We start from the raw sequence: 27,151 nt of genomic DNA, 5'->3' as shown, positions 1-27,151 counted from the left end.
AAGAATAAATCCTGCATCAATATTTTAAGACAAAAAAAATTAGAAAAATACTAAGATTTCCATTACACTTTAAAATAGTTCTTTTTGAAACCATCACAGACAAAAATAGACAAAGTAAAATTTGTGTAGTTAAAAAAAAAAATAACTGTACACAGAAGAATAATATACCATTTATTGCAAACTGAACACCTCAGAAACTATGAACGCAAGTATTCCAACTCCCCTAGAGATATGAAAACACACAATAAAACTATGACGAGCTCCTCCTCTTCTCTGAACTCACTGCTGTGGTTCCACCTCCAGAAGCAGCAGGGTTCAAGCTCCGCCTCTCCACCCCAGGGGGCCACGCCCAGCCACAGGGACCCACATCCTCCCAGATGAGCAGCTGTGACACTGAACTTTGACATTTAAAGTTCATCAAAAGCATTTAGAAAAGGTTTCTTTCATCTCGCAGCCACGAGTTCAAATACTCACAAGCTACACGACCGGCAACAGGAAGTCCTCAGGGGACTCGCAGGAAGTGTTGGAGGTTTCACACCTGCTGTCCTAAAGATGTTCAAAAGATAAGCCAAATGCACCCGTAACGCACGGGGGCCCGTAATGCACGGGGGGGGGGGGGCCATAACGCACGGGGCCGGTCCTACAGGGCCCGGACAGGAAGTGAATGTTGCAAAGCGTGACGTCTCTCCGTAAACATTTATTTCGAGAACATCTGCAAAGACATCAATAAATAAGAGAACGACCTGGTTCACGAGGCCCCGCCCCCGATCCACCTCTCGAACTGGAATGAGTCAGAACAGTCGGGTGCCCAGCCCCCATCGTCACGACACTGACATAGAAAAGCTCTCAATGTCCCACCATCCAGAGACCCCCCCCCACGTGACTGTCGTAGGATCCATAAAATACTTCCATGACGACCTCGGAGCAGGGAAGCAGGAGGAACCCCAGGAGGTCCAGGAGAGACCGGCCCGAGTCCCTCTGCAGGTCCAGGGGGGGAACAATAAATACTAATAACAGAACTACTCGCTGCGATGCATTCAATCCCACGCAGACTTTCATAGAGGGCACAGGTTTCCCCCGGCAACGAGACGGGGGCGTGTCATTGTTTAGGGGGCGTGTCATCGGTCGGCCCCCCTGAGGTACCGCGAGGCGACGGTCACATCACAAGAGGTCGCCTTGTGACACTTTCACTCATTAATTGGTGCAGAAACAACCAGCGGCAGCAGGGGGCGCCAGAGAGCCGCGCCTCTCGCCTCTCGCCACGCTTCTGACGCCGTGGATGAAGATGAAGATGTAAAAGCTCCTGAACCCTGAGATCTGGAGCCGGATGACATTCTGGTAAAAGAACATCACAAGCTCAGGAACCAATGAGTGAACCAGATGAATGAGGCCTGAGGGTCTGATCCTGATCCATAAGGGTCTGAGGGTCAGATCCTCATCCATAAGGGTCTGAGGGTCTGATCCATAAGGGTCTGAGGGTCTGATCCTGATCCATAAGGGTCTGAGGGTCTGATCCATAAGGACCTGAGGGTCTGATCCTGATCCATAAGGGTCTGAGGGTCTGATCCTCATCCATAAGGGTCTGAGGGTCTGATCCAAAAGGGCCTGAGGGTCTGATCCTCATCCATAAGGGTCTGAGGGTCTGATCCAACAGGGCCTGAGGGTCTGATCCTCATCCATAAGGGTCTGAGGGTCTGATCCATAAGGGCCTGAGGGTCTGATCAAAAAGGGTCTGAGGGTCTGATCCTGATCCATAAGGGCCTGAGGGTCTGATCCTCATCCATAAGGGTCTGAGGGTCTGATCCATAAGGGTCTGAGGGTCTGATCCTCATCCATAAGGGTCTGAGGGTCTGATCCATAAGGGTCTGAGGGTCTGATCCTCATCCATAAGGGTCTGAGGGTCTGATCCTCATCCATAAGGGTCTGAGGGTCTGATCCATAAGGGTCTGAGGGTCTGATCCTCATCCATAAGGGTCTGAGGGTCTGATCCTCATCCATAAGGGTCTGAGGGTCTGATCCATAAGGGTCTGAGGGTCTGATCCTCATCCATAAGGGTCTGAGGGTCTGATCCATAAGGGTCTGAGGGTCTGATCCTCATCCATAAGGGTCTGAGGGTCTGATCCATAAGGGTCTGAGGGTCTGATCCATAAGGGTCTGAGGGTCTGATCCATAAGGGTCTGAGGGTCTGATCCTGATCCATAAGGTTCTGATTTTCTGTTTTATTTAAACTTTCACGAGCAGAACTCGTCTCGGAGCGGCAGGCGGAGAGAAACCTGAACGTCTTAAATATCCGTCAATTAATTTAGACGTCTGGACTCTGATTGGAACGAGCGTTGGAATGTGGACGACCCGTCGTCATGACGACGCGTGGGCTCTTGGAGACAGACCGTAACGAGGGACTCGCACTACAGACGAGCTTCACAGCTCAGATCTCACGAAACACGTGTCAGCATTACGGCTGCTGGGCGACGGGAAACACGTCTCAACCTGCTCCTCAAAGAGACACCTCTGAAGGTCAGAGGAGGTCAGATGGAATGCTCCTCAAAGAGACACCTCTGAAGGTCAGAGGTCAGATGGAATGCTCCTCAAAGAGACACCTCTGAAGGTCAGATGTAATGCTCCTCAAAGAGACACCTCTGAAGGTCAGACGTCAGATGGAATGCTCCTCAAAGAGACACCTCTGAAGGTCAGAGGTCAGATGGAATGCTCCTCAAAGAGACACCTCTGAAGGTCAGATGTCAGATGGAATGCTCCTCAAAGAGACACCTCTGAAGGTCAGACGTCAGATGGAATGCTCCTCAAAGAGACACCTCTGAAGGTCAGAGGAGGTCAGATGGAATGCTCCTCAAAGAGACACCTCTGAAGGTCAGATGTAATGCTCCTCAAAGAGACACCTCTGAAGGTCAGAGGAGGTCAGATGGAATGATCAAAGGCTTTTCAACACACTTCTAGAAACAGGCAGTAAGCAGATGTTGGTCTCTGGTTTCCTATTGGACGACAGCGTCTTAGTTATTCTACAGTTAGGGGGGGGGGGCGTGGTCTTGGACCTAGAAGGGCATCAGCCGGGTGGTGTGGAACAGGAGGGGGTTCAGGTCCTCGGCGTGGACGGCCCGGTGCAGCGACGGCTCCGAGCGACTCCGCTCGATCTTTGGCAGCAGGTCCTGGACCTGCTCGATGGAGACGAGGATCTGAGGAGGAGCGCAGGGCGGAGGTCAGATGAGAGGGAGCGGAGGGGTCACCCAGCACCTCCTGTGAGGCGTCACCACGCTGGAGGGAGGGGAGGAAAGGTCCTGCTGGTCGGCTCACCTGGGGGAACAGGGGCCTCTCGTCCCGCTTGAACTTCAGACAGTCGACGATGAGCCTCTTCATGGACTTGGGGGAGGTGCTGTACAGCTTGCTGAGGTCTGGAGACAGGTAGCCGCGGCCCACCATGAAGATGATCTGAGCATCAGAGGAACATGGCTCAGTGTTTATGATCAGCGGGGGAACAACACGTTGTGTCATTTAGCCGGGGGCCGCTAACAGTTAGCGTTAGCCAGCGTTAGCTCCCCATGGGTTCTCGAGGGGAGTCCTACAAATACCAGAGGGCCGTCACAAGTTCTGCAGATGTTGGTGAGGCGTGAAGATTCAAATGAAAACAAACAGTCAAACGACAGAAAAAGAGTCAACTATTTTGATTTTTAATGTAAAAAAATAAAAATGTATTTGATGCTTTCCCCCCCCCCACGTTATTCCATCCCATAATAACCTTCCACGTAGCCACGCAGTCATGTATGAGCAGGGTGAAGTGTCCCGTCACCTGGTCTCTGTTGTTGATGATGGAGTAGGGCAGCGTTCCCGTCATCAGCTCAAACAGAACCACTCCGTACCCGTACACGTCGGACTGGAAGGTGTACGGGTTGCTGTCCTGCATCCGGATCACCTCGGGAGCCTTTGGAGACAACAGGAGCCTCGTTCAGCGGGTTTGATGATGACATAACGTACACACAGGAAGCACGACGAGAGTTACAAGATTCACCCAAAGACACACATGAAGAAACTGCTTTACGTTCCATCAGTGATGTATGATATGATGTCATCGCCTGATGACATAACGAGTGTTGTGGACAAACAAGAATACACAAATACACGTTGTTGTGCTAGCAACTGACTGTTATATTTAGTTTATTGATCAGAGTGTAGTCATGTCTCAGGAGAGGCTCAATGCATCGTGTTTGTCTTCATGAGTGTAGTCATGTCTCAGGAGAGGCTCAATGCATCGTGTTTGTCTTCATGAGTGTAGTCATGTCTCAGTAGAGGCTCAATGCATCGTGTTTGTCTTCATTAGTGTAGTCATGTCTCAGGAGAGGCTCAATGCATCGTGTTTGTCTTCATGAGTGTAGTCATGTCTCAGTAGAGGCTCAATGCATCGTGTTTGTCTTCATGAGTGTAGTCATGTCTCAGGAGAGGCTCAATGCATCGTGTTTGTCTTCATGAGTGTAGTCATGTCTCAGTAGAGGCTCAATGCATCATGTTTGTCTTTATGAGTGTAGTCATGTCTCAGTAGAGGCTCAATGCATCGTGTTTGTCTTCATTAGTGTAGTCATGTCTCAGGAGAGGCTCAATGCATCGTGTTTGTCTTCATGAGTGTAGTCATGTCTCAGTAGAGGCTCAATGCATCGTGTTTGTCTTCATGAGTGTAGTCATGTCTCAGTAGAGGCTCAATGCATCGTGTTTGTCTTTATGAGTGTAGTCATGTCTCAGGAGAGGCTCAATGCATCGTGTTTGTCTTTATGAGTGTAGTCATGTCCCAGTAGAGGCTCAATGCATCGTGTTTGTCTTCATGAGTGTAGTCATGTCTCAGTAAAGGCTCAATGCATCGTGTTTGTCTTCATGAGTGTAGTCATGTCCCAGTAGAGGCTCAATGCATCATGTTTGTCTTTATGAGTGTAGTCATGTCCCAGTAGAGGCTCAATGCATTGTGTTTGTCTTTATGAGTGTAGTCATGTCCCAGTAGAGGCTCAATGCATCGTGTTTGTCTTTATGAGTGTAGTCATGTCTCAGTAGAGGCTCAATGCATCGTGTTTGTCTTTATGAGTGTAGTCATGTCTCAGTAGAGGCTCAATGCATCGTGTTTGTCTTTATGAGTGTTGTCATGTCTCAGTAGAGGCTCAATGCATCGTGTTTGTCTTTATGAGTGTAGTCATGTCTCAGTAGAGGCTCAATGCATCGTGTTTGTCTTTATGAGTGTAGTCATGTCTCAGTAGAGGCTCAATGCATCGTGTTTGTCTTTATGAGTGTAGTCATGTCTCAGTAGAGGCTCAATGCATCGTGTTTGTCTTCATGAGTGTAGTCATGTCCCAGTAGAGGCTCAATGCATCGTGTTTGTCTTTATGAGTGTAGTCATGTCTCAGTAGAGGCTCAATGCATCGTGTTTGTCTTTATGAGTGTAGTCATGTCCCAGTAGAGGCTCAATGCATCGTGTTTGTCTTCATGAGTGTAGTCATGTCCCAGTAGAGGCTCAATGCATCGTGTTTGTCTTCATGAGTGTAGTCATGTCCCAGTAGAGGCTCAATGCATCGTGTTTGTCTTCATGAGTGTAGTCATGTCTCAGTAGAGGCTCAATGCATCGTGTTTGTCTTTATGAGTGTAGTCATGTCCCAGTAGAGGCTCAATGCATCGTGTTTGTCTTCATGAGTGTAGTCATGTCTCAGTAGAGGCTCAATGCATCGTGTTTGTCTTCATGAGTGTAGTCATGTCCCAGTAGAGGCTCAATGCATCGTGTTTGTCTTTATGAGTGTAGTCATGTCTCAGTAGAGGCTCAATGCATCGTGTTTGTCTTTATGAGTGTAGTCATGTCCCAGTAGAGGCTCAATGCATCGTGTTTGTCTTCATGAGTGTAGTCATGTCCCAGTAGAGGCTCAATGCATCGTGTTTGTCTTCATGAGTGTAGTCATGTCCCAGTAGAGGCTCAATGCATCGTGTTTGTCTTTATGAGTGTAGTCATGTCTCAGGAGAGGCTCAATGCATCGTGTTTGTCTTCATGAGTGTAGTCATGTCCCAGTAGAGGCTCAATGCATCGTGTTTGTCTTTATGAGTGTAGTCATGTCCCAGTAGAGGCTCAATGCATCGTGTTTGTCTTCATGAGTGTAGTCATGTCTCAGTAGAGGCTCAATGCATCGTGTTTGTCTTTATGAGTGTAGTCATGTCTCAGTAGAGGCTCAATGCATCGTGTTTGTCTTCATGAGTGTAGTCATGTCCCAGTAGAGGCTCAATGCATCGTGTTTGTCTTCATGAGTGTAGTCATGTCTCAGTAGAGGCTCAATGCATCGTGTTTGTCTTTATGAGTGTAGTCATGTCTCAGTAGAGGCTCAATGCATTGTGTTTGTCTTCATGAGTGTAGTCATGTCTCAGTAGAGGCTCAATGCATTGTGTTTGTCTTCATGAGTGTAGTCATGTCTCAGTAGAGGCTCAATGCATCGTGTTTGTCTTTATGAGTGTAGTCATGTCTCAGTAGAGGCTCAATGCATCGTGTTTGTCTTTATGAGTGTAGTCATGTCTCAGTAGAGGCTCAATGCATCGTGTTTGTCTTTATGAGTGTAGTCATGTCTCAGTAGAGGCTCAATGCATCGTGTTTGTCTTTATGAGTGTAGTCATGTCCCAGTAGAGGCTCAATGCATCGTGTTTGTCTTCATGAGTGTAGTCATGTCTCAGTAGAGGCTCAATGCATCGTGTTTGTCTTCATGAGTGTAGTCATGTCTCAGTAGAGGCTCAATGCATTGTGTTTGTCTTCATGAGTGTAGTCATGTCTCAGTAGAGGCTCAATGCATCGTGTTTGTCTTTATGAGTGTAGTCATGTCTCAGTAGAGGCTCAATGCATCGTGTTTGTCTTCATGAGTGTAGTCATGTCTCAGTAGAGGCTCAATGCATCGTGTTTGTCTTTATGAGTGTAGTCATGTCTCAGTAGAGGCTCAATGCATCGTGTTTGTCTTCATGAGTGTAGTCATGTCCCAGTAGAGGCTCAATGCATCGTGTTTGTCTTTATGAGTGTAGTCATGTCCCAGTAGAGGCTCAATGCATCGTGTTTGTCTTTATGAGTGTAGTCATGTCTCAGTAGAGGCTCAATGCATCGTGTTTGTCTTCATGAGTGTAGTCATGTCTCAGTAGAGGCTCAATGCATCGTGTTTGTCTTTATGAGTGTAGTCATGTCTCAGTAGAGGCTCAATGCATCGTGTTTGTCTTTATGAGTGTAGTCATGTCTCAGTAGAGGCTCAATGCATCGTGTTTGTCTTTATGAGTGTAGTCATGTCCCAGTAGAGGCTCAATGCATCGTGTTTGTCTTTATGAGTGTAGTCATGTCTCAGTAGAGGCTCAATGCATCGTGTTTGTCTTTATGAGTGTAGTCATGTCCCAGTAGAGGCTCAATGCATCGTGTTTGTCTTTATGAGTGCAGGGTTTTTCCTGGGTCAAAATGGGTCTTCGGTGCTCTCCAAAAACGCACGGTCTGTATTGCCATTTCACCGTAATTAGCAGACATCTATGTATTTATTTTTCCCCCCCCATAAATTATGGAAGCAATGCTTGAGGAAATCATTTTGCTAAAATAGATCGGCTAATAGATTGACAATTAGTGATGCACCGATCAGGTTTTTGGGTGCCGATCACTGAAATCAGTATCTGCCGATCCGATAATACGGATCACGGTGTTGATTGAAGCATTCTATTTATTGTGTAGCATTATTGCCTAGGACTATGAGGAAATACATATATAAAGCACCTCAAACGTTAAAGAAATTACAGATCTTTAAACTTTTAGGACTTTTACTTTGAAAAATTTCCAAATTGATACATTAAAATTGTTTGATTGCTATTGTAGGGGATTTCAGATATGTATGGAACACATCTGCATTATTCATTTCCTGGAACTCTTGGGGAAATCTATATACAGGACTTTTCTTAACATACAAAAATCTGACTTATTTTTATAAACTCTTCCTTGGTACAGTAAACATGTTTTAATGTTAGCATAATTTAAGCTAAATCTCAGAAACGATCTCTAAAGATACAAAATCAGTTCATTGTTTACTTTTATATGTTCGTGTAGGATTTGTCGACATCTTATTTTGATAAACGGATGTTGTTTCACGTGGTTCTTTCCGCTAACTTTGCAAAACCGGATGTTGTCACATAAATCCTTCCGCTAACGTTATCAAAATCCTCGCGCGCTCCTGATGGAATGTGTTTACCGTGAGCATCAGTCTATAGGGGCAGACATGTGAGAGTCGGCTGAGTCGACCCAGAGATTCAACTCGGGGGACGGGACGCCGCCGGTGGTGAGGATCCTCTGACCTCTCACTCTGCGGCCCTCGCCGGGCGATCGTCTCCGCTGCGCGGCGATTGAAACGTCTGATTGTTTTTCTCGCAGATGTTACGTCATCTGATCGGCCAAGTTTGATACGCCGTTTTGAGAGCGCCGATCAAAACCGATAATGGGAATATTGGCCGATATGGATCGGCGCAGATCAGATCGGTGCATCCCTATATAGTCCAGGTGTATTGGTGCAGGTCGGGCTGTTGAGTGACCAGCAGCTGGCCGCTCTGTCCATTCACCTCACAGTTGCGTATTGGCCAGACAAGAAGACACGCTTATTAACTCGATTACTATTGATCAAAACAGAACGAGGGTTCGGCTGTAGCCGACTTGAAACATACTATTGAGAACATATTCGCTGACATGCACGTGATGAACACAGTTTTTTGTTGTTGTTTTTTTCCATCGCGGACTTTTTTTGCCTTAGGCGCTCGGGATTTGTCATAGGCGCTCGGGAAAACGGCGTAGGCTCGCGCCCAAATGTTCTCTATGCAGGAAAAACCCTGGTGTGTTGTCATGTCTGTGTCGGTCTCACCATCCACAGAATGGACCCGCTGGGCTGCTCCACCTGCTGAGAGCCGCTCCACCGGGACTTCACCGTGGCCAGGCCGAAGTCCCCGATCTTCACCGTCCAGCCCTCGTGGAGGAAAATGTCTACAAGCAACGCTCAGGAAACGAAACAGCAGAGTCCAGACCGGTGGAACGAGGGACCACGAACAAGAGAAGAGAGAAACTACCCATCAAGAGAGTTCTAAACATTCATAAACTTAGCATTACATTAGCTTAGCATATACATTGCAGAGTGATGGGTCCAGAAATATAATAAGGTATAACATGTAATATACTGGACAGCAGCAGGGGAGGACAACTCAATGTGTGTTCTCAGAAATCCTCATGAGTGTTCCTTCGACCCACATGTTTGTTTCTGGTCACTCAGAAGAGCCTCATGACCGTTTCACCGCCTGCTGTGGACACGTCTGCATAGCAAAGGTGTCGGGTCAGGTGTGTGGTCCTCCAGAGATCAACGCCCACATAGGGACACGACTCCACCGCAGAAGGATACTGTTGGACTTCAGGTCTCGATGGATGATGTTCTTAGCGTGGAGGTAACTGAAAGGGGGAAAACATTGTTTAAAATGTATAAATATATATATATTAATGTTATGATCCCAAACACGAGGGCGTTAGATGTTCAGATGTTTGTGGAATGTCCTCAACAAGTACGAAGCTAGTGGTTAGTTCTTCATGGATGAACAAGATGATAACTGTTTCCACGGAGATAAGCCCCTCCCCCTATAAGCCCCGCCCCCTCTAAGGCGTGATGTCGCTGCAGGTCTTACTCCATGCCCTGAGCCGTCTGCCGGGCCACGTCGATGCGCCGCATGGTGTCGAACTTGGTCTCCGTGACGTGCAGGTGGCGGTAGAGGCTGCTGCCCTCGCACCACTGCGTGATGATGGCGAAGTTGGGCTTCGTCATGTAGCCCATGAACAGCAGGATGTTGACGTGGCGGGTCTTCCTGCAGGGACCGGGACGCCACGGACACGTTAGCAACGCAAGGGCAGATTCACTTTGTTAACAGTGTGCATTACTTACTTTAAATGGGTTTATTACTTTTAATAGTATCAGGGTTTTTCCTGGGTCAAAATGGGTCTTCGGTGCTCCCAAAAAAAGTTGTTACGCGCTGCGCGCGCACCATCTATTCGTGCACGTCAGGCTGTTGAGTGAGTGATCAGCAGCTGGTCGCTCGGTCCATTCGCGCACCTCACAGTTGCGTATTGATCAGACAAGAAGACACGCTTATCAACTCCAGTGTTTCCCCTACCATTATAACTAGGGATGGGTATCGTTTGGGTTGTTTCCGATACCGGTGCTAAACCGGTACTTTTAAAACGATACCGGTGCCTAAACCGATACTTTCTTTTTTAAACGCACAATGAGGACATTAAAAACCTCTTTGGCCATATTCCCTGTAGAAGCCGTTATCATGGAGCACTGACACACAACGGATATCAGACTGTTAACATACACAATATATGTTCTCCATTATATGATGTGATATGTATTGTCATGTGCAGACCTTATAGGGTTAAACCTGTCACTGTGTTGATGGGCAAAGAGAACAACCAATCAGAGGGACTGAAGAGGACACGTGACAAATAAAGCTTTGCTTCTGACAGCGAGTTACACTGAAACAAAGTGATGCCCCACGGTCTTCATTCCTCCGTCATTATATTCCCGGTAACACCGGGTATACAGCCGGGATCGCTGTACACCAACACATCTGCTAGCAGACTGTCACGCTCGTAGCTAGCTTAAACATGGTTATAATGGCTAATTTATTATTTCTTGGGCTACTTTTATGAATGCAAGACTTGCAATCAACGTTTCGGTACTAATCTGAGTTCCGGCTGCTCGTCATCATCGGTCTCCACATGTTCAGGGGGACCGGTGACGGTCTCCCCGTCGTCCAGCCTGACGCTGGTGTGCTCCACACGGGCTCACAGTCACACACGGCCACGCCTCCGCTGTCAGAGTTACATATGAGAGGCTCGTAACCTGCTGACAGGGCGGAGTCACCTGAGAAGTTCACTACAATAGTTTTTTTTCAATTTCAATCGGCTCAGGCACCGGAAAGAAGCACCGAAATGTGCGTTGCGTTCGTCCGGTAATACCGGTTGTATTTTTTATTTTATTTTTCCATCGCTGACTTTTTTTGCCTTAGGCGCCGGGATTTGTCATAGGCGCTCGGGAAAACGGCGTAGGCGCGCCCAAATGTTCTCTATGCAGGAAAAACCCTGGTATGTATTACCTATTTTACATGTTTTTATCACTTTTAATACTATGTATTACCTACTTTAAATAGTTTTTATCACTTTTGATAGTGTGCATTACTTACTTTAAATGGGTTATATTACTTTTAATAGTATGTATTACTTACTTTAAATAGTTTATTACTTTTAATAGTATGTATTACTTACTTTAAATAGTTTTTATTACTTTTACATGTTTTTATTACTTTTAATAATATGTATTGCTTACTTAAAATATGTATTACTTTTAATAGTGTGCATGAGTTACTTTAAATGTTTTTTATTACTTTTAATAATATGTATTGCTTACTTAAAATATTTGTTATTACTTTTAATAGTATGCATTACTTACTTAAAATGTTTTTTATTACTTTTACTAGTATTTATAACCTACTTTAAATGTTTTTTATTACTTTTAATAGTATGCATTTCTTACTTTAAATGTGTGAGTCTTTGTGAATCTTTGCGTTTCATTTTTAATTATTGAGACTGATCTCTAACACTTTCATTGTTCTCTGTGTGTTCATTAAAAGATGATTCAGGTTTGTGGTTCTCCCTCAATATTCAAAATATTGTTGTTTCCATTAGCGGGTAACAGGGTCCAGGGTGAAAAGTGAAATACATGTGTATCTGAAGAAAAGGTTGTTTTAATGACGACGGACTTCACTGCTCACCGTAGGACCTGCATTTCGTTCTTGAAGGCCTGCAGCTGTTCGGGCGTGGGCTCTGTGACCTTCAGGATCTTGATGGCCACGTCTCCGTGCCACTTGCCCTTGAACACCGTCCCGAAGGAGCCGGCGCCGATCCTCTGCTGCACCGTGACTTCTCGAGAGTGGACCTCCCAGTAGTAGCTGGAGTCTCTGTAGCCGCCGCGGTGCTGAGGGACAATCAACAGGTTCAAGTCCATCATCATCACGCGATCGGCTCAGTTAAACTCCGTATGAACCCCGTATGAAGGTCAAAGGTCACGCACCACTTTCTTCTTGTCGTCGGACGAGGACGGCTTGCGCTCCTTGTGCTCTGAGGGAGACTTCGGGGGTCTCCTCCCTGGGGAGTCCAGAGAAGAGGGGGGGCTGGTGGAGGGTTTGGGTGAGGGTTCAGGACCTGAGGCGAGAGAGAGAACGACAACATGCAGAGTCAGACATGACATCATGAAGAGAGGACGCAACCTGAATATAGAGATGAACACAGGATTCACACGTACCCATTGTGTTGTGAAGTTTGAGTGCTTCCTAAAAAAAAGGAGGAGATAGCCAGCGTTTAAAATTCCCGTACGGTTTCTAACACACAGGTGAGAGTCAGGTGACCACCGTGTTCCAGCACTGACCTCGATGATGCTGGTGCCCGCCGGGCCCACGGTGCTGATCATGTGCACGTTGGGCGTGGAGGTGGAGCGGTGCCTCTGCAGAGACTGGCCGTCCCCGCCCGGCAACGGGAACCGGAACGCCGAGGTCGGGGACAGGAGGTCCATTCTGAGGGAACACGTGCAACAGTCAGTGTGTGTGTATGTATACACATAAATATATATATACACATATATATTATATATATATATATACATATATAATATATATATGTGTATATAAATATATGTGTGTATATATATATATATGTGTATATATATATATATCTGTATCAGAGTTGTTTTCAGATGCTTTCAAAAAGAAAACTTCTTATGAGTAAATATTTTAAATCCAAATAGAATAGTTTACTCTGTATTTAAAATGCATGCGGTACGTGACGGGCTAGCCCATGAATACGAGTTATAACTTTATAGAGGATCCCGTCTCCTCCTGTGTGGAGGATGCTGGTTCAGCCTCGAGCCTCTGGGTGTGCTGGTTGTCTCGGGTATGAACGCCTCCCTCACGCTGCACACACAAGGCCGGAGTCTACCGGCTTCAGGATCTTACCCAGCAGGCTCCGGGGTTAAGGCGAGGTTGCTCTGCGATGGGGAATTTTCCGGCAATAGTATCCGTGGGTACTCGTCAACCCTGAAGAACACATGGGAGAGAAGGGATGGAAACAATGAAACCATGCGTGAGCTCTGATTTACATGAAGGGCTCTTGTTATTACACGTCTATAAGCAACGGACACAGACTATTAACCCGATTATGGCATAATATAAGAATAATTTATACCGTTTTGTTTTAGTTCTTGGTTGTGTGTGTCCTATGTTACACCAAAAAATCTATACATATAATTTTGCATCATAAAAACAAACAAATAATATATATATGTTAATAGTAGTTTAAAAAATGTAATAACAATAAATAACCACCCCTCCAGCCCGCCCATGCGCCAGAAGGAAGTTACGAGGTAACGTAGAAACCCCTCCAGCCCACCCATGCTCCAGAAGGAAGTTACGAGGTAACGTAGAAACCCTTCCAGCCCACCCATGCTCCAGAAGGAAGTTACGAGGTAACGTAGAAACCCCTCCAGCCCGCCCATGCTCCAGAAGGAAGTTACGAGGTAACGTAGAAACCCCTCCAGCCCGCCCATGCTCCAGAAGGAAGTTCCGAGATAACGTAGAAACCCCTCCAGCCCGCCCATGCTCCAGAAGGAAGTTACGAGGTAACGTAGAAACCCCTCCAGCCCACCCATGCTCCAGAAGGAAGTTCCGAGATAACGTAGAAACCCCTCCAGACCGCCCATGCTCCAGAAGGAAGTTACGAGGTAACGTAGAAACCCTTCCTGCCCACCCATGCTCCAGAAGGAAGTTCCGAGGTAACGTAGAAACCCCTCCAGCCCACCCATGCTCCAGAAGGAAGTTCCGAGATAACGTAGAAACCCCTCCAGCCCACCCATGCTCCAGAAGGAAGTTCCGAGATAACGTAGAAACCCCTCCAGCCCACCCATGCTCCAGAAGGAAGTTACAAGGTAACGTAGAAACACCTCCAGCCCACCCATGCTCCAGAAGGAAGTTACGAGGTAACGTAGAAACCCTTCCAGCCCACCCATGCTCCAGAAGAAAGTTCCGAGATAACGTAGAAACCCCTCCAGCCCACCCATGCTCCAGAAGGAAGTTACAAGGTAACGTAGAAACACCTCCAGCCCACCCATGCTCCAGAAGGAAGTTACGAGGTAACGTAGAAACCCTTCCAGCCCACCCATGCTCCAGAAGGAAGTTACGAGGTAACGTAGAAACCCCTCCAGCCCGCCCATGCTCCAGAAGGGAGTTCCGAGATAACGTAGAAACCCCTCCAGCCCACCCATGCTCCAGAAGGAAGTTACAGGGTAACGTAGAAACCCCTCCAGCCCACCCATGCTCCAGAAGGAAGTTCCGAGGTAACGTAGAAACCCCTCCAGCCCACCCATGCTCCAGAAGGAAGTTCCGAGATAACGTAGAAACCCCTCCAGCCCACCCATGCTCCAGAAGGAAGTTACAAGGTAACGTAGAAACACCTCCAGCCCGCACATGCTCCAGAAGGAAGTTACGAGGTAACGTAGAAACCCTTCCAGCCCACCCATGCTCCAGAAGGAAGTTACGAGGTAACGTAGAAACCCCTCCAGCCCGCCCATGCTCCAGAAGGGAGTTCCGAGATAACGTAGAAACCCCTCCAGCCCACCCATGCTCCAGAAGGAAGTTACAGGGTAACGTAGAAACCCCTCCAGCCCACCCATGCTCCAGAAGGAAGTTCCGAGATAACGTAGAAACCCCTCCAGCCCACCCATGCTCCAGAAGGGAGTTCCGAGATAACGTAGAAACCCCTCCAGCCCACCCATGCTCCAGAAGGAAGTTACGAGGTAACGTAGAAACCCCTCCAGCCCACCCATGCTCCAGAAGGGAGTTCCGAGATAACGTAGAAACCCCTCCAGCCCACCCATGCTCCAGAAGGAAGTTACAGGGTAACGTAGAAACCCCTCCAGCCCGCCCATGCTCCAGAAGGAAGTTACGAGGTCACGTAGAAACCCCTCCAGCCCACCCATGCTCCAGAAGGAAGTTACGAGGTCACGTAGAAACCCCTCCAGCCCGCCCATGCTCCAGAAGGAAGTTACGAGGTCACGTAGAAACCCCTCCCGCCCGCCCATGCTCCAGAAGGAAGTTACGAGGTAATGTAGAAACCCCTCCAGCCCGCCCATGCTCCAGAAGGAAGTTACAGGATAACGTAGAAACCCCTCCAGCCCGCCCATGCTCCAGAAGGAAGTTACGAGGTCACGTAGAAACCCCTCCAGCCCGCCCATGCTCCAGAAGGAAGTTACGAGGTCACGTAGAAACCCCTCCCGCCCGCCCATGCTCCAGAAGGAAGTTACGAGGTAATGTAGAAACCCCTCCCGCCCGCCCATGCTCCAGAAGGAAGTTACGAGGTCACGTAGAAACCCCTCGTGCCTGCCGCTCACCTCTTGGTCATCGTGTCCATGTCCACGCACACCGTCGGCACCTTGCTGCTGCAGTGCTGGTGGAACTTGTAGCAGCACGTCTGACACCTGAAGCCATTGAACAGAAACTTGTGGCAGAAATCACAGTACGCCAGTTTGAAGAAGGTTTTCCGGACCTGGGCGGACAAAAGAAGCCAGCGATGTCATCATGAACTCAAATCACAGGTGAACAAGAAGGTCTCTCTGTGAATGTGTTGGCCAGAGACTCACAAAGTTGTGCATGGTGAGGGGGATGTCATCCAGGACCTCCACAAGCAGCTCCTCTCCAACCAGTGGAGTGATGTCCGTGTCCCAGTCCGTCAGTCGCTTACGGCTGGAAGCGCACACACACACACACACACACACTTTATTATATTTAATGTTTGTACTATCTGGACCTTGAGTTTGATTATCTGATTGCTGCTTTTTCTGCCCCGCCTGACTTCTTCATGGAGCCGTCGTTTACCGGTGTCACATAAAATGTTACTATTTTAATGAGATTGATGAATATGAAAAAATATGACAATGTGAGAGAATGTCCCTTTAAAGTCAACCAAATTTATATAACTATATAATATATAAATAAATATATATAACATAAATATATTTGTATAAATATATATATTTATAATATAAATACATATATTTGTAAAAATATATATATACATAATATACATATATATAAATACATATATACTATAAATGTATATCAAATATATATTTTTTTATATAACTATATAATATATATTTAATATATAAATAATATATACAAACATATACATTATATATATTAAAAAATATATATATATATATAATATAATGTATATTTATAGAATATATATATATAAAATACACAAATACCCACACGTTACTCGAGTTATGTATATTAGGTAGGAAGCGATGTATTTTTTAGCATAAATAGCATAAAATCCTAATACTCAACTAATATATCAACAAACCAAACTGAACAACACGCAGCCGTACGACTGAAGTCCATTCCTCTGAGTTGGCGGTGAGGACCCACTTCCCCTCCACGGGGGGACATTACTTCTCTTACCCCTCTAGAAGGCGGAACACCGCGCAGCAGTCCTGGCTCAGGCCTCTCACTTTGAGCGCCTTGTCCAGCGTCTCGTACACGGTCTGCCCTTGACGAACATTCACCTGAGGGCAGGACACACCGCTTCAACCAACTATCAAAGGACTTTCACCGGCCAGGTAGAACGGCCCCGATGAGCAGGAACGATGAAGATGTCACGTTGTGTGAGAATAATTATAATTACACTTACAACCAACCGGCTGGCTCATTGATTACGGTGGTGGTCGTAGTCAACCGTCACTTACATGCTCACATTGATGCATTCTGTACGTCAACATTCATCGATTAAGAGCCAATCGCCTCACCACTGTCCTCTGCTTGTTGGGGAGGTAGACTCGGATGGTGCCCCCACCTCGGGGTACATCCTCCGGGCTGGTCTCCCCCGAGGAGGAGTAGGAGGAGGTGGAGGACATGATGAGCGGGCGGAGGAGCGAGGAGGACACGCAGCACGTAGACACACCCACGACCTCAGGAGCGCTTCGTGCACAGAGGAACCAGGAAGAGTGAAGCTCGGTCCTAGTGTCCTGCAACCACACGGACACATTTCAGAGAGGATGACGAGGGCGAGGAGGAGAAGTAAAGAACCAGAAGGATCAGACACTCAGAGCCCTCGACAAGCAGAGCTGGAGGTATGGATCAGGACAAACGGTTTCAGTAGATCTACCTAGCAACAACACACACGTGTTGATGTATCTGTGTTCATCTGGTCACATGACATCTATTGTTCACCTGGTCACATGACATCTATTGTTCATCTGGTCACATCTATTGTTCATCTGGTCACATGACATCTATTGTTCATCTGGTCACATCTATTGTTCATCTGGTCACATGACATCTATTGTTCATCTAGTCACATGACATCTATTGTTCATCTGGTCACATCTATTGTTCATCTGGTCTCATGACATCTATTGTTCATCTGGTCACATCTATTGTTCATCTGGTCACATGACATCTATTGTTCATCTGGTCACATGACATCTATTGTTCATCTGGTCACATGACATCTATTGTTCATCTGGTCACATGACATCTAGTGTTCATCTGGTCACATCTATTGTTCATCTAGTCACATGACATCTATTGTTCATCTGGTCTCATGACATCTATTGTTCATCTGGTCACATCTATTGTTCATCTGGTCACATGACATCTATTGATCATCTGGTCACATGACATCTATTGTTCATCTAGTCACATGACATCTATTGTTCATCTAGTCACATGACATCTATTGTTCATCTGGTCACATGACATCTATTGTTCATCTAGTCACATGACATCTATTGTTCACCTGGTCACATGACATCTATTGTTCATCTGGTCACATGACATCTATTGTTCACCTGGTCACATGACATCTATTGTTCATCTTGTCACATGACATCTATTGTTCATCTGGTCACATGACATCTATTGTTCATCTAGTCACATGACATCTGTTAACGTTACATCTATTGTTCATCTGGTCACATGACATCTATTGTTCATCTGGTCACATGACATCTATTGTTCATCTGGTCACATGACATCTATTGTTCATCTAGTCACATGACATCTATTGTTCATCTGGTCACATGACATCTATTGTTCATCTGGTCACATGACATCTATTGTTCACCTGGTCACATGACATCTATTGTTCATCTTGTCACATGACATCTATTGTTCATCTGGTCACATGACATCTATTGTTCATCTAGTCACATGACATCTATTGTTCATCTGGTCACATCTATTGTTCATCTGGTCACATGACATCTATTGTTCATCTGGTCACATGACATCTATTGTTCATCTAGTCACATGACATCTATTGTTCATCTGGTCACATCTATTGTTCATCTGGTCTCATGACATCTATTGTTCATCTGGTCACATGACATCTATTGATCATCTGGTCACATGACATCTATTGTTCATCTAGTCACATGACATCTATTGTTCATCTAGTCACATGACATCTATTGTTCATCTGGTCACATGACATCTATTGTTCATCTGGTCACATGACATCTATTGTTCATCTAGTCACATGACATCTATTGTTCATCTGGTCACATGACATCTATTGTTCATCTAGTCACATGACATCTATTGTTCATCTGGTCACATGACATCTATTGTTCATCTAGTCACATGACATCTATTGTTCATCTGGTCACATGACATCTATTGTTCATCTGGTCTCATGACATCTATTGTTCATCTGGTCACATGACATCTATTGTTCATCTAGTCACATGACATCTATTGTTCATCTAGTCACATGACATCTATTGTTCATCTAGTCACATGACATCTATTGTTCACCTGGTCACATGACATCTATTGTTCATCTAGTCACATGACATCTATTGTTCATCTGGTCACATGACATCTATTGTTCACCTGGTCACATGACATCTATTGTTCATCTAGTCACATGACATCTATTGTTCATCTAGTCACATGACATCTATTGTTCACCTGGTCACATGACATCTATTGTTCATCTAGTCACATGACATCTATTGTTCATCTAGTCACATGACATCTATTGTTCATCTGGTCACATGACATCTATTGTTCATCTGGTCACATGACATCTATTGATCATCTAGTCACATGACATCTATTGTTCATCTGGTCACATGACATCTATTGTTCATCTGGTCACATCTGAGATGGCGCGGCAGTGTCCAGTCGCCGTCGCGGCAGCTCCGCGGAGATTGTGCGCTCTTTTAGTTTTTGTGTTTATTTTTAATATTTTCTTTGCCACAAACACAGCGGCACTAACAACATACGACCGCAGCACACTTTTGGACATAAACTTTTGCGCAAAACAAGGGTTTTTGTCCACTTTTTCCATCGATCCAGCGTGGGCAGAGATCGACGAGCGAACCACAACAACAGCAGTGGAGCCGCTTTACGGGAGACGACGAAACATCGAGGGAAACGGAGCGAATTGAACAGACTGAGAGTTCAAGCCCACCGTCCACCTCTGCCCAGCATCCTTCTTGCTAACGCCCAGTCTCTGGAAAATAAGATGGATGATTTAGGGCAAGGATCAGATTCCAACGGGACATGCGGGATTGTAACATCTTTTGTCTGACGGAAACTTGGCTGACCCGCTGGTGCCGGATCGAGTCATATGTCCAACCGAGTCCTTCTCTGTTTTCCGTGCAGACAGAACGGAAGAGTCTGGTAAATCTAAGGGTGGAGGGTCTGCTTCATGACGAACAACATGTGGTGCGATCCCAAGAACATTAAGACTCTTTCTCGCTCCTGCTCGCGAACCTGGAACATCTGACGATCTCATGCCGCCCATTCTACCTTCCCCGGAGTTCAGCTCGGTCATCACCACAGCCGCTCACATTCCACCACAAGCGGACACCGACGTAGCACTATCGGACCTACATGATGTGTTATGTCGGCATCAGAACAAGTATCCCGACGCTGTGGTGGTGGCTGGGGACTTTAACAAGGCAAACCTAAAAAGTCATGCCGAACTTTCACCAGCACATTACGTGTGCTACCAGAGGGAAAGAACGTTGGACCACTGCTATACGCCATTCAAGAGAGGCTATAAGGCTGTCTCTCTCCTCCGTTAGGGAAATCAGACCATGCCGCCATTTTTCTGCTTCCGGAGTATAAACAAAGGATCGCGGAAGCGGTAGTGACGAGGAACGAATGCGGTGGTCTGACCAATCAGAGGCTGAGCTACAGGACGCTCTGAGTATTGTCGACTGGGACATGATCCAATCCAGTTCCACTGACGCCAGCGAGTTTGGAAGTAGCAATGAGCCTCATAGCAACGCTTAACGGACACCATCGCCCCACGGTAAAAGTTAGGGTCTTTCCTAATCAAAAGCCGGGTTGATAGATCCATCCGTGAAGCTGTGAACGCCTGCATTGCTGCCTATAACTCCGGTCTTGTATCCGCAACATGGACGAGTACAAGGCAGCGGTCTATGGACTGAGGAGGGCGGTGAAGGACGCCAAAAGGAGGTACCGAGACAGAGTGGAATCACAGATGGAGCAGCGACACCAGGCGCCTATGGCAGGGGCTACGGACTATTACAAACTACCAGAGCAGACCTCACAATGGTGAGTGCCGACGATCCCAGCGGACGACCTGAACTCATTTTATGCACGGTTTGAGGCTAGCAACAACAGCGCTTAGCTCGGGCTAACAACAACACTGAAGCGTGAGCCGAGGTGAGTTCTACCGCTGGGGATGAACACACACTCTGTGACCGAGCACAGTGTGAGGAGGGCTCTGTTGAGGGTGAACACCAGGAAAGCTGCAGGTCCAGATGGCATATCTGGGCAGTACTGAAGACCTGTGCTAACCAGCTAGCTCCAGTGTTCACCACAATATTCAACCTCTCCTGGCTGAGTCCGTGGTCCCCGCCTGTTTCAAGAGATCCACTATTGTCCCTGTGCCCAAGAATGCTTCTCCAGCATGTATGAATGACTACCGACCGTGGCCCTCACCTCGGTGGTCATGAAATGCTTTGAGAGGCTGATAAAGGACTACATCTGCGCCTTCCTCCCTTCCTCCATGGACCCGCTGCAGTTTGCTTATCGCCCAAACAGATCCACGGATGATGCTGTCTCCCAGGTACTGCACACCACACTCTCTCATCTGGACAGCCAGAGGGGGGGCTATGTGAGACTGCTGTTCATTGATTATAGTTCAGCTTTCAACACCATAGTCCCCTCCAGACTGGCCGGCAAGCTGATTGAGCTGGGACTGAACACCCCTGTGTGCTTGGATCCTGGACTTCCTGACCGCCAGGCCACAGGTGGTCAGGGTGGGCAGACACACTCCAAATCCCTCACCCTGAACACAGGATCCCCCCAGGGTTGCATCCTCAGCCCCCTACTGTACTCCCTGTACACACATGACTGTGTGGCCAGGTTCAGCTCCAACACCATCATCAAGTTTGTGGATGACACAGTGGTGGTGGGCCTGATCTCCGACAACGACGAGAAGGCCTACCTGGAGGAAGTTGCTGATCTGTCACTCTGGTGCCAGGACAACAGCCTCATCATGAATGTCACCAAAACTAAGGAGCTGATTGTGGACTTTAGGAGGTACAACAACAGAGGACGACTCACCACTGGGGATTAACGGGACTACTGTGGAGAGGGTGAGCGGTATAAATACCTGGGAGTCCACATCACCGAGGATCTGACATGGTCAACAAACACAGACACTCTGGTGAGAAAGGCAAGGCAGCGCCTACCACCTCAGGCAGCTGAGGAAATTTAAAGTTTCCCAGAGGATCCTTCAGTCCTTCTACTCTGAGCTGTAGAGAGCGTCCTGACAGGAAGCATCACAGCCTGGTTTGGCAACTGCTCCGCTCAGGACAGGAAGGCTCTGCAGAGAGTAGTGCTCGGCTGAGCGCACTATTGAACTACACTCCCACCCTGCAGGACTTGTACACCAGGAGGTGCAGAACCAGAGCCGCAGGATCATGAAGGATCCTCACCACCCCAACAACAGACTGTTTCAGCTGCTGCGGTCAGGCAGGCGCCCGTAGTCACGCTGCAAGAACAGAGAGACTGAGACGGAGTTTCTTTCCTCAGGCCATCAGGATTGTGAACTCCGACCTCACCAGGACCCCCACATAGACCCACACAACTGCCCCTCTTAGGCACACACACACACACACACACACACACACTTACTGTAAATATTGTGTTGTTTTTTATTTGTAAATAGTGTGTACTTGTTGCCCTTGCACATTCCTGCTGAGCATTGCCACTTTCATTTCACTGCACACCCTGTGTGTGTATGTGACAAATAAAACATCTTGAATCTTGAATCTTGAATCTCTCAGTGGATGTCTGCTCACCACCTGAAGATCAACCCTGACAAGACTGAGCTACTATTCCTTCCAGGGAAAGGCTCCCATGACATCTATTGTTCATCTTCACATGACAGCTATTGTTGGCACCTGGTCACATGACTGCCAGGTTCCTCGGGTCACATGACATCAATTGTTCCTGGTCACATGCAACATCAATTGTTCATCAGGTCAACATGGAGAACATCTTCTTCAAGGCGTTCAGGTTCTGATCCAGGCTCTGGTCATTTCACATGACATCTACTGTCCCTCCTCTGGTCACATGACATCTATTGCTCATCCAGAATGCAGCAGCTCGACTGGTCTTCATCAGCCTCCCCACACCCCACCCCTCCGCCTCTTCTCCTGGTTACCGGTGGCCGGCAGGCTCGCCCAAAACACCCGTCCTGTACTGTGCTCATCATGCGCCGCCCCATGCCATCCCATCATCCTCCTACAAGTGGCATACCGACATCGCCGCCCCATCTCGCAACAGCCAAACTCGGCAACAGCCAATCGACTTGTGCCTCCTGCACCCGAATCCCAATCGATTGTCTGCATGCGCTGCTGCTTCCTGCACTCGGAGCAGGCATCACTGCTGATCTGGACAGCAGAAAGTTCTTCTCCGTCGGCTCTGAAAACACCTTTTCACGATATATCTGATCTTATACGATTAAGCACACAGCACTGGCATCTTCAACTTCTACTTAATTACTTACTGTACTTTTTAGTAGTTGAACCAGTGATGTTACTTCCTGTATTACTTGTTTAGTTTTTTTAGTTTACTTGAATGGATTGTGGTTGCATTTTACAGTTCGCTAAAAGCGTCTGCTAAATGACATGTAATGTAATGTAATTGTTCATCAGGTCACATGACATCTATTGTTCACCTGGTCACATGACATCTATTGTTCATCTGGTCACATGACATCTATTGATCATCTAGTCACATGACATCTATTGTTCATCTGGTCACATGACATCTATTGATCATCTGGTCACATGACATCTATTGTTCACCTGGTCACATGACATCTATTGTTCATCTGGTCACATGACATCTATTGTTCACCTGGTCACATGACATCTATTGTTCACCTGGTCACATGACATCTATTTTTCACCTGGTCACATGACATCTATTGTTCATCTGGTCTCATGACATCTATTGTTCACCTGGTCACATGACATCTATTGTTCACCTGGTCACATGACATCTATTGTTCATCTGGTCACATGACATCTATTGTTCATCTGGTCTCATGACATCTATTGTTCATCTGGTCACATGACATCTATTGTTCATCTGGTCACATGACATCTATTGTTCATCTGGTCACATGACATCTATTGTTCATCTGGTCACATGACATCTATTGTTCATCTGGTCACATGACATCTATTGTTCATCTGGTCACATGACATCTATTGATCATCTAGTCACATGACATCTATTGTTCATCTAGTCTCATGACATCTATTGTTCATCTAGTCTCATGACATCTATTGTTCATCTGGTCACGTGACATCTATTGTTCACCTGGTCACATGACATCTCTTGTTCATCTGGTCACATGACATCTATTGTTCATCTGGTCACATGACATCTATTGTTCATCTGGTCACATGACATCTATTGTTCACCTGGTCACATGACATCTATTGTTCACCTGGTCACATGACATCTATTGTTCATCTAGTCACATGACATCTATTGTCCATCTGGTCACATGACATCTATTGTTCATCTGGTCACATGACATCTATTGTTCATCTGGTCACATGACATCTATTGATCATCTGGTCACATGACATCTATTGTTCATCTGGTCACATGACATCTATTGTTCATCTGGTCACATGACATCTATTGTTCATCTGGTCACATGACCTCTATTGTTCATCTGGTCACATGACATCTATTGATCATCTGGTCACATGACATCTATTGTTCATCTGGTCACATGACATCTATTGTTCACCTGGTCACATCTATTGTTCATCTGGTCACATGACATCTCTTGTTCATCTGGTCACATGACATCTATTGTTCACCTGGTCACATGACATCTATTGTTCATCTGGTCTCATGACATCTATTGTTCATCTGGTCACATGACATCTATTGTTCACCTGGTCACAAGACATCTATTGTTCACCTGGTCACATGACATCTATTGTTCACCTGGTCACATGACATCTATTGTTCATCTAGTCACATGACATCTATTGTTCACCTGGTCACATGACATCTATTGATCACCTGGTCACATGACATCTATTGTTCATCAGGTCTCATGACATCTATTGTTCATCTGGTCACATGACATCTATTGTTCATCTGGTCACATGACATCTATTGTTCATCTGGTCACATGACATCTATTGATCATCTGGTCACATGACATCTATTGTTCATCTGGTCACATGACATCTATTGTTCACCTGGTCACATCTATTGTTCATCTGGTCACATGACATCTATTGTTCATCTGGTCACATGACATCTATTGTGCATCTGGTCACATGACATCTATTGTTCATCTAGTCACATGACATCTATTGTTCATCTAGTCACATGACATCTATTGTTCATCTAGTCACATGACATCTATTGTTCACCTGGTCACATGACATCTATTGTTCATCTGGTCACATGACATCTATTGTTCATCTGGTCACATGACATCTATTGTTCACCTGGTCACATGACATCTATTGTTCATCTGGTCACATGACATCTATTGTTCATCTGGTCACATGACATCTATTGTTCATCTGGTCACATGACATCTATTGTTCACCTGGTCACATGACATCTATTGTTCATCTGGTCACATGACATCTATTGTTCATCTAGTCACATGACATCTATTGTTCATCTGGTCACATGACATCTATTGTTCACCTGGTCACATGACATCTATTGTTCATCTGGTCACATGACATCTATTGTTCATCTGGTCACATGACATCTATTGTTCATCTGGTCACATGACATCTATTGATCATATGGTCACATGACATCTATTGTTCATCTAGTCACATGACATCTATTGTTCATCTAGTCACATGACATCTATTGTTCATCTGGTCACATGACATCTATTGTTCATCTGGTCACATGACGTCTATTGTTCATCTGGTCACATGACATCTATTGTTCATCTAGTCACATGACATCTATTGTTCATCTGGTCACATGACATCTATTGTTCATCTGGTCACATGACATCTATTGTTCATCTGGTCACATGACATCTATTGTTCACCTGGTCACATGACATCTATTGTTCATCTGGTCACATGACATCTATTGTTCATCTGGTCACATGACATCTATTGTTCATCTGGTCACATGACATCTATTGTTCACCTGGTCACATGACATCTATTGTTCATCTGGTCACATGACATCTATTGTTCACCTGGTCACATGACATCTATTGTTCACCTGGAACAAGAGGTTCACTCATGTATCCTCTGGAGGAAACAGTTCTTAAGTTCTTAGTGTCACTGCCTGAGGGACTCGCTGGACCCCGGTGAACAGAACTCATATGGACCTCCAGAACCGGGTCCAGTGTGCAGGACGGCCCTTACATCACTGCTGACAGTCAACGCGCTAACTCTTCGTATGCTAATCCTAACGTTAGCCGTTAGCTTAGCATGAGATTTGATGCGATGCAATATCTGACAATTGTAGTTTAGTTGTATGAAGGCCGTGTTTGTCCCGGGCGACAGTTATCTCCCGAAGCGGACTAACTAACCGAGCTAACTCTCACGGTGGACTGGTGGAAGCGGGTCAAAGGGGGCCACGGTGGACTACAGTTACGGTAAAAAGAGTTCCTCTACCCGTTAGCTGAATGCTAACGTTAGCCCGCTGGGGGTTTTACCACCGAGTCAGCTTGTTGCTCTGCTCACGTCTCCACCGCATCGGTGACGTTGTTCACCCGGCACGAGAAAACACCGCTGAACTGTTGTGCACACGACGCTACGTCTGCCGGGCTAACGGCTTCTTCCGTCGGTGTGTTTGAACGCAGTTTGATGAAGTTAACCGCTTACCTGTGGCAGCCATCTTGAATTCTCTCTCGCTGCAGTCGGATGATCTGTCAAGAAGTTCTCGGAAAGCGGAAAACCTCCGAAATGCTTCTTCTTCATTGGTTGATTCTCAGCAGGGACATCACGGTGCAATGCGCGCTCTGCCCGATAGATGGCGCCAAATCACAACACGGACATCACAATCCGACAGCGTTAGACATAAAAAACACCAAACTTTATGAAATGTCATAAATGTGCAAATAATAAAACAGAAAATGTAAAAAATAATCTTTTATCAACCTTAGGCTAACATTTATGCCTTGGGATTGAAATTAATAGCAGATTTACAATTTGTTTGACTATTTATGTGGTGAAAACTTTCTCTTTCTGACTGAATATTATTATTTTCATTGCAGAAATCTCACTAATAATAAAATTGCTAAAAAGTTAAATACAAATAATCTGCTAAAAAAATTCTCACATTTAATGTCCCCATGATGTCATAGCCACACTGACACTTGACAAAGGAGTATACTGACGTCATGGCGGCCGGTTGGGCACGAAGCAATGGGTGACATTAGTCTCGTTGCTTTTACTCAAAGGAAGAAGGACATTAAAAGCTGTTAGTCCTGTTTACTGTAGCTGGGTCCACTCACTCC

At 46.1% G+C, this 27,151-nt stretch overlaps 1 protein-coding gene across 1 annotated transcript; it reads right to left on the bottom strand.

Annotated features, from left to right (window-relative positions):
* Positions 1-158: 158 nt before the first annotated feature.
* On the bottom strand, positions 159-27,139 carry araf (A-Raf proto-oncogene, serine/threonine kinase). Its single transcript, XM_056418665.1, has 16 exons — positions 26,517-27,139; positions 16,920-17,138; positions 16,576-16,679; positions 15,750-15,852; positions 15,501-15,655; positions 13,072-13,152; positions 12,489-12,633; positions 12,366-12,393; positions 12,135-12,265; positions 11,836-12,038; positions 9,691-9,867; positions 9,414-9,460; positions 8,886-9,004; positions 3,800-3,931; positions 3,307-3,441; positions 159-3,188 (listed from the first exon to the last, which is right to left on the bottom strand). The coding sequence occupies exons 1-16, from the start codon at positions 26,610-26,612 to the stop codon at positions 3,048-3,050; spliced, it is 2,016 nt and encodes a 671-aa protein (XP_056274640.1). The 5' UTR covers positions 26,613-27,139; the 3' UTR covers positions 159-3,047.
* Positions 27,140-27,151: the final 12 nt, after the last annotated feature.

This window comes from Pseudoliparis swirei, chromosome 7, assembly GCF_029220125.1.
Source record: "Pseudoliparis swirei isolate HS2019 ecotype Mariana Trench chromosome 7, NWPU_hadal_v1, whole genome shotgun sequence".
Lineage (NCBI taxonomy): Eukaryota > Metazoa > Chordata > Actinopteri > Perciformes > Liparidae > Pseudoliparis > Pseudoliparis swirei.
The sequence above is the reverse complement of the archived record's forward strand: the minus strand, read 5'-3'. Positions and strand labels throughout refer to the sequence as shown.